We start from the raw sequence: 15,510 nt of genomic DNA on the forward strand, positions 1-15,510 counted from the left end.
GACTGGAAGATGACAGGACGGTAGTACATGTTATTGTGGGAACACCTATAATAGTCTAAACATCTGTAGTTTGTTCTTACGTCTGTCACGTGCGTTTGTTCTACGCAACGTCTCTTACGTTCCGCACATGCTCGGGTGCAGCTTGCCGCCGCTTCACTGGCCAGAGAGTCACTTAGCTGATATACGTTTCTGGCGGACAATAAATACAATGTTTTTATATTTTTAAAATAATACGCAAATTTTTGAGTTTTTATTTAGATTCTAGAATTTCATTTTCCATTTTATTGTTTCTTTCTTGGGTAACAAATGATTGAAAACAAGATCCACTAGGTTCTGCCCAGAATAACCCGGCATGAATACCGGAAGATCATAGGGTAAACCTTATAGCTGGAGACCGGAATGATGAATAGCTTCAAGCGTTCAGTAATTATCTTTATTGAAATAAATATATGTATATTTGAGTAAGTTTTTGAAAAATATGAATTTATTTTTAGATTTTTCAGTAATAAGGCGGTTAATTTATCCATTGTAGTCAGTACCCGCTAGGTTCACCGCAGGCCGTAACCTCTGTTGCGCTGCCTTCGACTCTGTGATATAGTAGGGCCATAGCCTTGAGCAGGGCAGGGGAAGACTTCAAGACAAGGAAGGGATGGTCGCGTGCGGAATTTTGTGCGGAGGGCGGTCCGTGAAGCTGCGTATATGATCCACGATAAGGTCTGTATTAGTTACACGCATCGTTTTATTGAACTCGATTTTAAAAGGACGCTTAATGCGTCATGTATCCTTCCATTATCCTTGGACTTGTCCTGGATGTTGCCAAAACTACGAAGCGTTGTATTTGTGGATGTTCCTGCTTTCTTGCTCCGCCTCTTGGTTCGTCTTGACTGAGACACTGGAAATGGCTGATAGATTTTTAAAGGAGTGTGCATTGACATTTCAGGCATGTGTCTTTTTTCAGGCTGTTAAAGTTAAGAATTGGAGGAATCCTGTCATTGTGCATACGTTATGATGGTACCATGCCATATCATTTTTGGAACATACCATTGGTGTGCTCCAAAAATATCACCTAATAACAGTGATAGATTGATGTTTGCAGCAAACTGTATTTGTTTTGATGATGCAGTTAATGGTAGAGTGGGGGGTTAAATGTCAAGTTAATTTAATTATAAGCTAAATGCTGCCCTTTGGCTTAAATTAGAAGCATATACAGCTTTTTATTTGCATCATTTTGATTGCTCATGATGAGCATCTACTTTTTCTTTCTTTGATTTAGATATCTTGCTATCATGAAATAATAAAGCATGGCCCATCACAAAATTGACCAAAACAAAAGAAATTGATGATCTTTGCCATTATAAGCTTTTCAAAAATATATGTATGATTAGACCATGCTCAGAGGTGAGTAACCTACAGGCATTTTGCAAATCATTTTCCAGTTTTTTTTGTGTTCACTTATATGTTTTCTTGTTTATTGTAATAAACTTAATCACCATTTATTTCTTGGGTAGTGTATTACCAACAGCATTTATCATGAATATTTTTAATATTGATTTGCAATAGCCTGAGTGCAATGTAGAGCATAGACCTCACTAACACAAACTATTCCAGTTTAATGGGAATTTTACATGTTAAAAGATATGCAGGAAAGCATCAGAAAGCATAAAATAAGCTCACTTACAACTTTTGGCATGCTGTTCAAATGGAGAAGACTGCTCTATAGAGCACAATACTCTGGTTTGTCAGATATGAACTTCTCAACGATTATATTTTTATTGGCCTTTGATTGCATTATTACATGCCATATGGAATGGCAGGATTTGAATGATGTTATTATAATATTGATGTCAAGTCATCAATCATATCATATTATGATATGATTGATGACTTTGAAATACTCCCCATATACATTACTCCAAAATTAATCCAGCAGGGTGTGCAGGATGTAAATATAATGCATGCTGCCAGAACCCTGGCTTTCAGTGGTCCCCAGTTGATGCTAAACTGTTGCCTTTTGACCCCAAATCCAGACATCTGACCTGCCCAGCCAGTTTGTCAATCCTGAGGCACTAAGAGAATGGGTTGACAGCTGCCCAGTTAGTTGCTGATTAGCCAATTTTAAGCAAGGAGAGGGGCAACCAGCAACAAGCCTTAAGTCAGGGTATAATAGTATGGAGTTGTATCGATATCCCTGCCACCCAAGTGGTAGAATGTTGTAACACCACCCTGATATACCTCTCACCATTTTTTCAGGCATGTTACTCAGAAACTAGATGGGCATAGGTCTTAAGAAGGGCAGGATTGTGAATAGCACTGAAAGGTCTTCAAGATGGCCGTTACAGCTCAAAACCCGATATAAATGTGGAACACTGTCTTTAACCAGAGAAGCAGCTGATATTGTTGGGCCCCTGTACTTAGCTAGGATCCTGAATATTTAGTATATGACCACAGTGCTATAAGGTCCTGCTTAATTTGGTAGCAGTCATTCCATAGGTAAGATAGTTGCATCATTGCCCCTTCAGATCCATGGCATGACCATTATTGTATCATGCTTTGAGCACAAACAGGTAAAGATGTTACATACATCACCTAACATGTCATTATTGTCATGTGGTCCTGAATACCACTGTGTTGTTGGTTTGCCTTGAGTTTTCTTGGGACTCTAGTTTCTGGTTAGGTCTGTGTTGAGGAGGCATATAGGCTGTTTTTGCTTTATATATTGAGACTTGTAAATGTCATAAGCAGGTAGCAGGGTCTACTAAAAGGTATTCTGGGATCCATTATGAGGGCATACAGTTGGTCATGATCTGAAATTTAATGCCGCCATAGATCAGATGAAGTCAGGGGCCCATACTCAATGTCCAGATGCATGTTAGGCTGATATTTTGGGAGTCTTTAGATGATCTCTGATGCCTTTTATCACTTTTGTAGTCCAGAGGCATACATAGAAGCAATACATAGCTTAGAGGAAGAGTGGGCACAGAATACATTGCATGTTGTCACTTGTATGCTGCTTGATGGAAGCATTGGTTATGTTGTCTCAAATGCCTGGCTTCAAGCATTTATCCCCCAAGATCATCATATCTGCTTCTCTGTGGATCACTGGTTATTCCACAGGTACTAGGTCAGGGAGATGCTTCTGAATGATGATGATGCACTACACATCATGTTGGTCCCTCCAGCTAATATTTGGAGGCCCTCAGCCACTTTATGGCTCCTCATCTCTGGAATGTGCCATGTTTGTATAATATCTTAACCAGCTTAATGTCCATGGTGCCACATGAATAACAACTTAGGCTGTCATGCCTGTAACATTGCATAGTTTGGATTGCTGGTAAATTTCAACCATTATTGCAGATCTGCACTGTTGACAGTGTTGTGTGCTCCCATAAATGATTTTCACTGTGATATGTCAAGCTGATATGAGACCACCAATCCCCCTGATATGAGGACAAAGAGCCTAATATGCTGGCTGCAGTGGTTATCCTTATCTCCGTCCTCACCGCAATGTGCGCGATATGCTGCAATCAGCTCAGGTGCAACTGCCGGCTCAGGGCGCACCTGGCGCGCAAATCCCCTGCACGCGCGGACGCCGTATCAGCGCCTGGGCTGGGGCCACGGCGCCGCCGTATCGCGCCCTGCCGCGACACGCGAGTCGTTCACGTGGTGACACGAGCCCGTGCGCCGATCGCGGCGATACCTCCCCGCTCCGGAGCGGCGCGCGCGGCTGGCGCCCGCCGACCAGTACGGTCGGCGCCGCCGGCGGGGGCCGGTCCTGTCTGTGCTGGCTGCGCCTGTCTCTCCACCTCTCTCCGTCTCACCCGGGGCGTTCGGCCGGCAGCGGGCGTCATGACGAGCCGCATAGAGAGCGCGCCGGCGGCTGAGCGCTACTTCTGCACGCTCAGCCCGCTCTGCAAGCGCATCATCTCCAACGTGCAGACGATTCGCACGCTGCACGCGGACGGCTGGGATGAGCTGAGCTACGCCGACCAGTGCCAGGTCATCGACGGCCACATGGTCAACCAGGTGAGCACCACCGGGCGCACGGCAAGGCGAGGTGGCTGGGCTCGATTCCCGCCGCGGGAATTATTCGCTGGCAGGCGGTTGCCACCGGTGTGTTACGATGCCAGTCACGAGATGTTACTTGCGTCGTTGTATTACCTAACCAGTCCGTAAGGGGGTCTCGCCAGAGTGTTGGAGGGCAGCGGCAGAGTCAGCCTCTCGAGCCCGACTGAACCTCCCTGTGCCGGTGCAGTGCGAGACGTGGACGGAGGTGGGGGTGCGAGGTTGGGCCTCCATGCATCTCTACACTCATTTCGGCTTTGTTGACCGATAGAACACAGGAGGCCCGACAAGAGCCCTACTCAAGATATCACACTCAAGCAGTTCGTAACTATTATGATTGATATGTGTACATTGCACTACACCTGGTTTGCCCGCCGAACACAGAGCAAAGACGCTGGATGCATGTCCAGTGCTACCGTATGTCGATGCTTTGTGTGAGCTTGGATTTTAGTTTCAAACAGGAAAAGCTTATATCGACGACGAGACGGTAGGGCGGCGGACGGAGTAGACGCATAAGATCCGCCAGAGGGTAACTGTCTCAGCGTCTGGTGCGGACGCTTGCCCAGTTGGCTCACCTGGGAGTAGGCCCAGTATTGGATCAGCACACAACGCATGCTCTCATTGGCTCTGATCCCAGAAGCAGCTCACTTCGTCCCGTCGAATTAAATTCCCACAAAAACGACAGTCCCGCGAACGACCACGGTGACATTGAAGCATGCTGGGCCCGGCCACATCACGAATCATGAAGTTGTAGGTGCATTGATGTGAAAGCACCACTGATCGGAATAGGCTTACCTGGTTTCAAACCTCGCCTTTTCGCTTATTTCTTCTGAAGACCGTTTTCGTAGAATTCGCTATTGAGTTGGCACACCTTTCGCTTTTTGTAAAGAATGGCCCCAGACGTCGTGACCTCGTGACCCGTCGCGTCGTGACGAAGAGGAGAAGAAAGTGGTGTCGCAGGTGAATGTGATGCGCCAATCGCATGATTCCCTTGTGAGCCTGATGACGGGGGCTCGTCTTTGATCCGATGTGAGTGAACACTCTATGGGTTGACCCTTTCGTCCGACGCCTGTGATCCTATTGGTGTTCTGTGGTACTGGCGCGTGGGGAGGTGCGGGGCGGCGGTCTTCAGGGCCTCAGAAATGGCTGGTGGTGCTGTCGAATATTGAAGCATTAGGTGCGGCCTTCCTGCGCAGCCGCCCAGTTTGAGACTCTAGATATGGCGGTGTAAAAAAACGCCGAAGCTGGGCGCGGTTTCCCCTCCTTTGCACACCCGCATGATTGATGGCGAAGATGCACGCCATGTAGGGCGTGTCCATGGGTACTCGCGCGTTTTAATATCAGCGGACTCCCCCCTCGAGTCCGTTCCTCCTGAACTTTGCATTCCTCCCTTGCAGCGCGGCTACCCACGCGCTGTTTGTCCGTTGCTTACGTCCAGCTCCGCACCCAGCGAAAGCGATGTGATATGACGATAACGATGGCGCCCATCCGGAATGACCAGTTGGCTTCAGCTCGCGCTATTCCCGGCCGTCCATCCGTCCCGCTGGCTCCAGCCCGCGCTATTCCCGGCCGTCCATCCGTCCCGCTGGCTCCAGACCTTGCTATTTCCAGCCGTCCATCCGTCCCGCCGGCTCCAAACCTGGCTATTCCGGGCCGTCCATCCGTCCCGCTGGCTCCAGCCCGTGCTATTCCCGGCCGTCCATCCGTCCCGCTGGCTCCAGACCTTGCTATTTCCAGCCGTCCATCCGTCCCGCTGGCTCCAAACCTGGCTATTCCTGGCCGTCCATCCGTCCCGCTGGCTCCAGCCCGTGCTATTCCCGGCCGTCCATCCGCCCCGCTGGCTCCGACTCGTGCTATCCTTCCGGACGTCCATCCGTGTGTGACCCGCTGGCTCCGGCCCGTGTCTGCCCGGGGCGTCTGTGGCGCCCAGCCCGGCTCAGCGCGCCCACGGCCGTGTGTCGCGCCTCGCACCGTCCGTGCCGTCGGCGGCCTTCGCGACGCTGCCGTGTGCCGGCGTCCCGGTGAGCCATTCATCATGCGCCGGCGCGCGCCGCCCGCCGCGCCGGCGTACGCCGCCGCGCTCAGCGAATCGCTCGCTCAGTGGACCGCACGCGCCGCCCGGCCGGCACCGCCGCCGCGCCAGTATTTGACCTTGTGAGGTGCCTGGTGCACGGCTTGGGGGGGGGGGGGCGACAATGGCGCTAGTGGCCTGCACGCGCGCTTTCAGTCCCTGAAATGGCAAACCGGCTCGCCAGGTCCTAACGTGTCATGGCGTTGTGCTTGGAAACGCAGGGCTGTTAGCCCCCGGCCCTGCGCTGGTCGCTGACACCAGCGATAGCAGCTGACTGGTCACCCTAATTGGCGCTCGCAGGGCGGCGCATCGCTGCAGATTCGCTGGTGGTAATGAACGGGTGCCGTGCCTGGGAGCCGCTACTGGCAGCCGCCTGCATGTGGCCAGCGGGAGGCAAAGGGAGCGCCTGGGAACCGGGGTGCCCGTTACCGGACCCTCGCGCTTGTGTTTACGTCTCGTGCAGCGGAGTGTGCAGCGAGCGTGCTGGGGCCGCGCATGGCCCCGCCGGCCCGGGCGCTGCTCGTCGCGGCCGACCGTCGCAGCGGCGGCGACGGCAGGACGGCCGGCGTCGGCCCCGCCCGCGGCTCGCTGTCGCCGCCTAACACAAACACGTCGGTCACCGGCGGCCTGGTGACGTCATCTCATGACACACGCGCCGCTGCAGCGCTGGCCGTCCCCGGAGGCCCGGCTGCGGTGACACGTCGACCGCAGAGCGCCGTTATCGGAAGGGTGGCCGCAGGGGGTGCACCGCAGTACCCCGTTCAACTGCTCCTATCGCCCGATGGATGACGCGCGCTTCCACTGAGCCGATCCCGCCGGATGTTAGGCCGGCTGCGAGGCTTCGCTGCCTCCGACCCGGCGGCTGTCGGCGCTGTGGTGTGCCGGCTTCTCGGCGAGGTCTTTCGAGGCCAGCGCCGTCGCTGACAGGCCGCCGTCAGATGGCCTGGCCTAGTCTCCGTATGGCGGGCACGGGTTGACAGGCCGGCCCAGACCTGGCCTCGTATCGGACGGGCGGAAACCGGGTCTGTTTCCGCTGCGAACGCCGCGCCAACTGGCGGGTTCTGTGTGTTATGGTTGCCCGCGGCCCCGCGCGCCGACTGCGTCCGGGCGTTATGGCCGCCCGGGGCCTCCCGCCAGCCGTCGAGCCCGGCGCTGTGACGCCATTGACCTGGATAGCGCAGGCACCAGCGACCACGGTGTGGGACGGCGCCTGTCGGTAATCGGCTTACGCGCAGTTACGGTGCGCTGGCGCCGCCGGCCTGCCACAGGAGTACATTGTCTTTCACAGGCGGCGGGTGTCGTTACTGTGTGTGGCGGCCGCCTCAGACCTCGAACAGCTGGCTTTCACCCAAGATTTAGTCGATAGGACGGGAAGACTATGTGTCTGCGTATGGTTGTCCTGTGTACCGCAGCTGGCGGGCCAGCTGACATGCAAAATTCAGTTGGCCAATCTGTTAATCTCGAATTCAGTGAGGTAATCTGTTAATCGTAAATTAAATGCAGCAGGCAATCTGTTAATCATATCTGGGTAGTGCTTCCCGCAGCAGATAGCCCGTTGCGACCTCTTGAGCGTGATCTGTGTACGGTTTGCCAGGCAGGCCGCCCGCTGTGACCTGCGACTCTGACCTGGTTACCGTTCCCGGCAGGAAACGGCCGACCACTGGCGCCGCCTGTCGCGCCAGCCCTGGCGACGGCGCCCCCAGCGGCTGGAACTCGACCCCGCCGAAGGTGGTGGAGGACGAGGACCCGGAGACGGGACAGGTGAGCCCCCCCCCCCCCCCCCGCCCTCTCGCCGGGAGGCGAGGGGCCGGAACATGGCCGGGACGTCGGCAGACGAGGTGCAGGCCTCAGGCGGGTGTGGTGTATATCACGTCCGCATGTCAACGCTGGTTTGCCGTGTACGGATCCTTCTGCTGCCGCCACTAGTGAATCATCCACATGACACCGGCGCCGCCCCCGGCGTCAGCCTGGCGTGGATCTTGTGTGCACTGCTCTCAGGAAACATGTCAGGAAGACTTTTCAAGGCGACAGTGTAAATTTACGAATAGTTTCCATGTTGACTCCGTTGTTCCAAGGCTATTTCCATTGCCGCACATGCGGAACGTCCTGGCTTCGCCGCATTCCCCGGGGCGTGCTGCCGCGGTCCATGCGATTGCACGTGTGCGGCGGCCACAAAAAGCATGCCGTCACACTCACGAGCCGGGAAGTGCGCACATTGTTCCCGCCACCAGCCTGATTGGCCTCGGCAGCAATGACCCCAAAACCCCGGTCATTGGTTATGTTTTGTGCTTTTAACTGCCATTTTTGCGGTGTGCTCACGATCACGATTGGAAGTGAAAAGGTGCTACACAAGCAGCTGTGTTCATTATGTGCCAGGGTGTCTGAAGAGAGCGCATTGATAGAGACAGGGTCTGCGGACGGCGCGAGCTCGCCTGCCGTGCCCGTGCCGTGGCGAGTGAGCGTGTGGCGATGCTGCTGCAGACGGTACGGTGGCGGGACGAGCACGCGGCACCCTTCTCCTGGCGCACGCCCAGTCAGGAGCGCGTGGCCGCCAGCTGCCTGCAGGCCGAGCAGGAGTCGCCTACGCACCGGCAGTCGTTCGTCGTCCGTGACAGCATCAGGAACAGACTGTCCAGGTCAGGGAGGCGCTGCTCTGTCCACGGCGGCTCGCCGAGGGCGCAAGGCGTCCGACATAATGTCTGGGGTGGCGGATTGAATGTTGTCAATGCCGTCATCTCGCACGCTCTCCGACAAGTTTTGGCTCATTAGCGGTGTTTCGATGATCGACACAGACTCATGACACCAGCTGCAGGCTCTCTGTATTCCTCTTGATGTCGATGCATTCGGCACAACCTGAGGTGTGGAAGACCGGCCCTGTCATACCTTCTCTAGTCAAATCTCCATTTCTGTCAGCACCTGCTGATGGAGTGGCTTGTGGGCCTTCAATACGCCAGCGCCAACGCTGGCAGTCTTGCCGTGACAATGTCACTCAATGTGTCGTATTGGCCATGATACCTCAGCATTTTGTCGATGAGTCAGCTATGACAAGCATGTCCTTGTTTAAAAACAAATGTATGGTTTTCGCTACTGCAGTACGATCCATGGTGATCGCTTTGATGCAGTGCAATGTCGTTATTTTATCTGCTTGCTGAGCACAAAAACATTGGCATGCAGTTTCATTGCTTCATGTGGTTACAACTTGGGTGCATGCATCAATTCAAATAGGCGCTGCTCTAAAAACAGCGTCGTCGTCGTGGATGGGGCCTATCTATGTCGCCGGCCTTGTGTTGTGGGCATCTGGCGCCGCGCTCATGACCTCACTGTTTATGCCGCGCTGGTTCCGTCGCCGCAGGGTGGAGCACATGTACGAGAGCTACTCTCCCAAGCGCACGGTCGGCGAGCGTTTCGACTCACCTAGCCTGGTGCTGGGCGGCTCGAGCGGCGCGGAGCCGGCCGCCGCCAGCCGCTTCGCTCAAGCAGCAGGTGCTGGCCCGGCTGGCGCATGGCCGGCGCGTGTTGCTCTCCATCACCCGGCTTGGCAAACAGCCGGCGGCGGCGGCGGCGCGGCCCGCCCACCTGCGTCCGGCCCGAGATCTCGCCGCCTCGGCCCGGCTTCGTCACGCCTCAGCCGGTCATCTCCGCCCCGCAGCCGGAGGTAGTCGTCTCCGCAGCCGGCCAGTCCGCTCTCCGCAGCCGGAGGCGGCCTCGCCGCGCCACGTGAGCAGCTCGGCCAGCTTCCGGCGGCTGACGAAGCCGTCGGCTCCGCCGCCGCCGCCGCCCGTGCAGGCGGCGCTAGTGCCGATCCGCACGGCGGCGGCACACGCGCCGTCGGTGCGCACGGCCAGCCAGTATGCGGCGCCGGCCGGCGCGCCGCCCTCGCCGCCGCCGCCGACGGCCGGCGCGCGCTGCTTGCCGACGCCTCCGCAGCTGAAGCGCGTGGCGCCGCCGGTGGTGCCGCGCCGCGACGAGCCCACCCCGGAGCGGGAGGTGGAGCCGCGGGCGGACGGTGACGGCAGCGAGCTGGCGCAGAGTCCGCGCGACGAGCCGCCACCTCCGTCTCTGTACCGACGGGAGCCGACCCCTGACTCGGAGCCGCTGTACCGCCGGGAGCCGACCCCCGAGTCGAAGCCGCTGTACCGCCGGGAGCCAACCCCTGACTCAGAGCCGCTGTACCGCCGGGAGCCGACCTCCGAGTCGAAACCGGAGCCAGAACCAGAACCGGAACCAGAACCAGAGTCCGGGCAGGAGCAGGCCGCGTTCCACAGCGTACTGGAGCAGCCCACGGAGGTACGGGAGCCGCGATACGTTATGATCACGGGCATTCGTTTCAGGAAAGGTGCGCCACCCGTGCTTCAGTGTAAGTATGCTCTTTCTGGCGTTGATGCCAAGTCTGTAAATGTCTGTCTCCGTCTTTCCCGCTATTTGCAAACGGCATGTCGTCTTTCTGACCCGTACTTGACATGAAAAGGGGTATTGTACGAACAACATTCCGGAATTTACGGCTCTGTGTGCTGATATCCACATTCGCCACTGTATGTGGTTACTCCAAAGATGCTGCTCGGAAGGCCTGGCGTCCGTGGATTAGCTTCCCGGGTGTCGTTGTCGGCCCTTGGAGCGTCAGCGTACTATTTATTCAGTTCTCCAACTCAACATGGGAGTCAGTCGTAGTCCGTAGGCCGTGTGGACTCGGCCGCGCGGAGGGCGCCGTCCCGTGCGGGGCGCCGCTAGCGAGGCCAGTACTCGAACTCGAACGCCGGCTGCGCGCGGAGGCCGGCGCACGCCATGTCGGCCCAGCCCCAGTCGGCGGCGGCGAAGCTGATCCAGACGGCGCAGTTGTCCGGCTCGCCGCGCCCGCTCGGCTCCTGCAGCAGGCCGCGGCGCGCCCAGCGGTTGAAGTGGGTCGGCTCGCCGGTCGGCCAGCGCAGCCGCAGGCCGCGGCCGCGCAGGCCCAGCCAGACGAGCCGGGGGCCGGGCGCGGCGCGCAGCCAGCCGCGCAGCCGGCGCTGCTCGGTCGCGCTCGTCACTGTCAGCAGGTGCGCGCGCTGCGGCGGCTCCAGTGTCGCGCTCAGCCGCTGGCAGCGGGCGCGCGCCTGCGCCCGCGAGACGACGCTCTCGCCGCCGGCCGGCAGCATGTAGCAGTGCACGCGGCCGGCCGGGTCCCGCCAGGCGCGCCAGCCGTTGGGGCAGTCGGCGCAGCGCTGGGAGCGCACGGCGTACTGGCGGCCGCCGCCGCAGACGCAGACGCCGCGCCGGCACACGGCACCCGGCGTGCCGCGGCAGTGGAAGTGGCGTGCGCACAGGCAGCCCACCTGCGCGTACCGGCACAGCTCGCACACGTGCGGCCGGTAGCGCGAGCACGCGGTCGTGGCGCGCCACAGGCCCGAGCGCGCCGAGAGAGTGACGCACTGCGGCGTGGTGCCCGGCGCCGGCCGCGCCGCCCAGCGCCGCAGCCCGCTCAGGCGCCGCGCGTTACGCCAGGCGAAGCGACGCTGCCCGGCCGGCCGGCGCAGGCCGAGCCAGGCGGCCGAGGCGCCGGTGGCCCGTACCAGCCGCGCCGCCAGCGCGTTCTCGGCGGCCGTGAGCAGCGTGGCCGGCTTGCCGGCCCGGTGGTGCGCGCGGCAGACCATCGGCTGCGCGACGGCCGGCGAGCGCAGCTGGCGGTGCACGCGCAGGCACTTGTGCGCGGCGGCGGTCCAGCCGGCCGGGCAGGGCACCTCGCCGCCTGCCAGGCCGAGCAGGCAGAGCAGCGCCGCGGCCGCCGCCCGGCTCCACATCGTGTCGCCCTGTGACGGCGGCGGCGCCTCGGCCGCCGGCTCCGGGCTCCAGGCTCCGCTCGACGGCTGACTGACGGCAGCTCTGTGGTCCCCGTCGGCCCGGGACGGCCGTAAACACGCACGCTGAGATGGCTGGCGTGTTTTCAGTCGCCGGCGAGGCAGGTTCAGGTTCACCGGAGTGACGTTTGAGGAGTCGCTGTTTGTTGGCACCTGACGTTTGGTTGGCTCTCGCGCCAACTTCGTGACTTGGAAGGAGCTCACCGTCAAGAAACAAGTGCACGTTTCAGGGCTGATCAGGACGTGGCTCCCCTGCGATTAACATTCCGCTTGCTTTCGGAATTCACCATGTAAAAACTTCCGCTTCAGTATGAAACTGTTTTGTCCGCAAACGTGGGAGTAAGTGCGAGGCAACCCGTAGCACACATTGGTGCCTGTCTTCGCAGTTGTAGCCGGTGATCAAATGGCGGGAAATGGCCGGTGCAGCATGTTACGAATCCGCGATGCTCTCGGCCTCCCGGACGCCTCTGACCTCGCACTCGTTCCAGGTGGACATCAAGACCGGTTTCGACTTTCTGGACAACTGGTAGTCGGCCGCCTGCGGCAGCGGAGGAAAGGAGGGATGTGCGGCGTCTGCCGGCCCCTGGACGTCTCAGCCGGCCGTCCCGGCCCGGGCGGCGCCTACACCCCTGCTAGTTGCTGTGCCATGTATCCAGTCTCAACTGCCGGGTCAGGAGCCCGAGAGCTCATCAACAAAAACCCGGGCCGAACTGCAGCAGTCTGCCCTGTGCTCTGATGATGCAGTCGCCAGACAGCCTGCTGCCGGTGTGTACAGCCCAAGGCGCCTAGCTAGGCCTAAGGCGTCGATAAACATTCTGCAATCGCAAGTGTGGAAGAAACTCATCTTGAACTTAGCACATACGAGACGCTCCGGCCTCGGCCTGGAAGCGGCTGCCATATCGCATCGTGCCACTCTGCCCCGCCAGTGTGGCGTTATAACACAGAGGGCCGAATCTCACTGCGCGACTGCCCGCCTGCTGGGTCTGCCATCGCATCGAAGCTGGTCCGCGACCATCGCTGTGAATAGCCGACCGCGCCGCGCACTGGACCGCTCGCCGCGTGCGCGCGAGCCGGGGCCTTGGCCCGCGCGAGCGGGGCCGGTCACCCGGGGTCGTGTCCAGGCGGGCCGGGGCCTCGGCCCGCCCGAGCGAGGCCGGTCGCCCAGGGTCGTGCTTGCGTTTGCAAGCTGGGGACCCGGCCCGCGTTAGCGAGGCCGATCGCCCGGGGTCGTGTCCGCGCGGTCCGCGCGCTGCATGCCGTGTGTGGTTGTCGTGTCGTGTCGTGTGCGTGTCCCGACGCCGGTCCGTTTTCTACATTTGTACGCCACGCTGGCGGCGCGCCAGTTTTCAGTAGCCGGGCGCGCCGCCGAGTAACCGGTAGTGTGTAGTCAGCTCGGGAGCCTGCAGCGGGCGGCGGCCGGCGCGGCAGCAGAGGCTTTACTAACTGCGGAGAAACGGTCTAGTCAACGAGCTTGAGCGGCGACCGTGGTCGCCTGGGGCATTACGGGACCGGAACTCCGCCGCTCTCGGCACGGGGCCTTGCCTTTCGGCTGCTGGTGGACCTAGTCCGGCGGCGCGAGCATTTCGTACCGCGCCGCCTCGGGCCATATTTTGGTTATTTTTGTACATTGTCTATCAGTCCAGTCATCAATAAATGTTTGCTATGGTTTTCCTCGTGTATGCGCTGGCGCGGCCTCGTGACCGGTCCGTACGGAGCGCGCCCTCCTCGCGGCAAGTCACGGAACACGTCACACGAGCATGCAACGGCTCGTTTCGATTCTATTCACCAGGTTTAAAACGGGGACTTGCGGGCTGTGGCCAGACTGATCAGAACTGAGTTTTGCAACGCGGCAGATTGGACGGCACCTTTTTTCGACGCTGACACGTGTAACAGGGCCAAGGTAAGGCCCGAGCCAGTGCAAAGAAGCCCGATATTGTGAACTAACCCAATGGGAACGCAGCAGGATCCGGCCTCGCATCGTGGTCGCCGGTGCAGCCTCATATAGCTCGGTGCCGTAACAGCGAAAATGACTTCTGCTTATATACGCTCTGAGACGCGATTATTTCGTTTGAGTGACGTGGCGTGAAAGATGCAGCTTGATAAAAGTTCTCCACAAGAGTTGCAAGACCTCACTATGTGCGTGCACTCAAATTTTGCGCCGTGCCCAGTTTCCCTTCGACGTCCAGAATTCTGCGTCATTCGTCGCTGACATTCAAATGCCGCGAAATCGTCGGGCATGGAGCCAGCGTTATCTAGTTCGAGCCTCACCTCGCCCCTTGGGCTGTAACGTGGAGCAGATTTATGGCCTGTACACGCTGGCTGTTCGTTACCCAAGCTCTTGTCACCTGAGATGATTTGTGGCTGCCGCGGCCCGTGTTATTGGGCGAGCGAGTGACCGCTGCACACCGGAGACCCACGGCCGGTCATGCGGCGAGGTCGCTGCGCAGTACGCGGCACCTCCCAGCTCAAAACGACAGCTGTTCTCGCTGGTGGCCAACAAGACAGGCGCGCGCGGACCGCACTCAGGGGTGCCGACAGGATCTGCCTCTCCTCCACCTTCATGTTGTTGGTGCTGACGCCTGACGGTGTCGGTGGGCCGATCCAAGACTGAGGCACATCGCGTCATTACGTCCAGGTTCAGCTCATGGAAGGTCAGTTCCCCAGGTGCGGTAAGCAAACCGAAGCGGCTCCCCGGCCAGCTGTTGTTCTCGATGGACGAACTGTACTGGCCCTCACGCGGCTCGGGGACGCAACGGCGCTGACGTCATTAGCTCTCTTCGGGTGCGTTGCTCTTCAAAGGTCTTCTTTAAATTGTAAATTTCCGATGGAGAGGAAGGACTGCAAACCAGAGACCCTGTCAACACGCACTTAACACTTGCTGGGGGTTGAGGTGGGGGAAGCAATTTGACCCCCGTAAAGTTTTCCAGCTTTCCCCCCGAACGACACAGCGAAACTGCGTAAAACTTTGCACAGCTGTAGGCAGTCGAAAAGCGGATCTTTTGGTGTAAAAATCGGATGTACCTTGTAGGTTGCTGGGTTACGTCAGGTCAAAGTTAGGTCATGGCTGTCAGCGCAGGTCATTTCAAGGGAATCGTTCAACGTGATGCGGCACCCTAGTGTAAGACGAAGCCATACATCTCTGAGACAGCTTCTTAGGTATTAAACTAATCGAAGTTAGAATCACAACAAATTCGATTCACCTAAGCTCGTGTATGAAGGTCAGGCCGAAGTAAAAATAATCTGCTTTTTTATTCGAGAGCTTACTGTACAAAGTAATTTCTCGCGCCCATTTCAAACTTCCGATGGCAGGGTCCTCGACAGGTACGTTCCATGGACTTTTTAAAGGTCAGAGTACGCCAATGGCCTAAAATGACTCGGCCCAACATGTTTTTTTGGCACATTTCGTCTAGCGGTATGTCCTGACGCTGACTTGAATGGCAAAAACAGCAATCTTGTAGGTTTTTCTGTCACCTTGACCTCATAATTGTCAGACAAGGTCATCAGTCTTAAATGAACACCAATGATGTTTTGCTTAGAACAGGTATA

The 15,510-nt window shown here is 57.8% G+C and overlaps 1 protein-coding gene and 1 long non-coding RNA gene across 2 annotated transcripts; both read left to right on the forward strand.

Annotated features, from left to right (window-relative positions):
- The first annotated feature begins 605 nt into the window (after window positions 1-605).
- LOC119094007 (uncharacterized) lies at window positions 606-9,843 on the forward strand. Its single transcript, XM_037217059.1, has 5 exons — window positions 606-714; window positions 3,839-4,023; window positions 7,780-7,894; window positions 8,615-8,769; window positions 9,486-9,843. Exons 2-4 carry the CDS (start codon window positions 3,847-3,849, stop codon window positions 8,743-8,745), a joined length of 423 nt encoding a protein of 140 aa, XP_037072954.1. The 5' UTR covers window positions 606-714; window positions 3,839-3,846; the 3' UTR covers window positions 8,746-8,769; window positions 9,486-9,843.
- A 225-nt stretch (window positions 9,844-10,068) lies between these two features.
- Window positions 10,069-13,633, forward strand: LOC119094008 (uncharacterized). The gene is made up of 2 exons (XR_005093736.1): window positions 10,069-10,420; window positions 12,453-13,633. It is a non-coding gene; the product is annotated as an uncharacterized LOC119094008 (long non-coding RNA).
- Window positions 13,634-15,510: the final 1,877 nt, after the last annotated feature.

This window comes from Pollicipes pollicipes, unplaced genomic scaffold (assembly GCF_011947565.3).
Source record: "Pollicipes pollicipes isolate AB1234 unplaced genomic scaffold, Ppol_2.1 Scaffold_4002;HRSCAF=4701_pilon_pilon_pilon, whole genome shotgun sequence".
Classification (NCBI taxonomy): domain Eukaryota; kingdom Metazoa; phylum Arthropoda; class Thecostraca; order Pollicipedomorpha; family Pollicipedidae; genus Pollicipes; species Pollicipes pollicipes.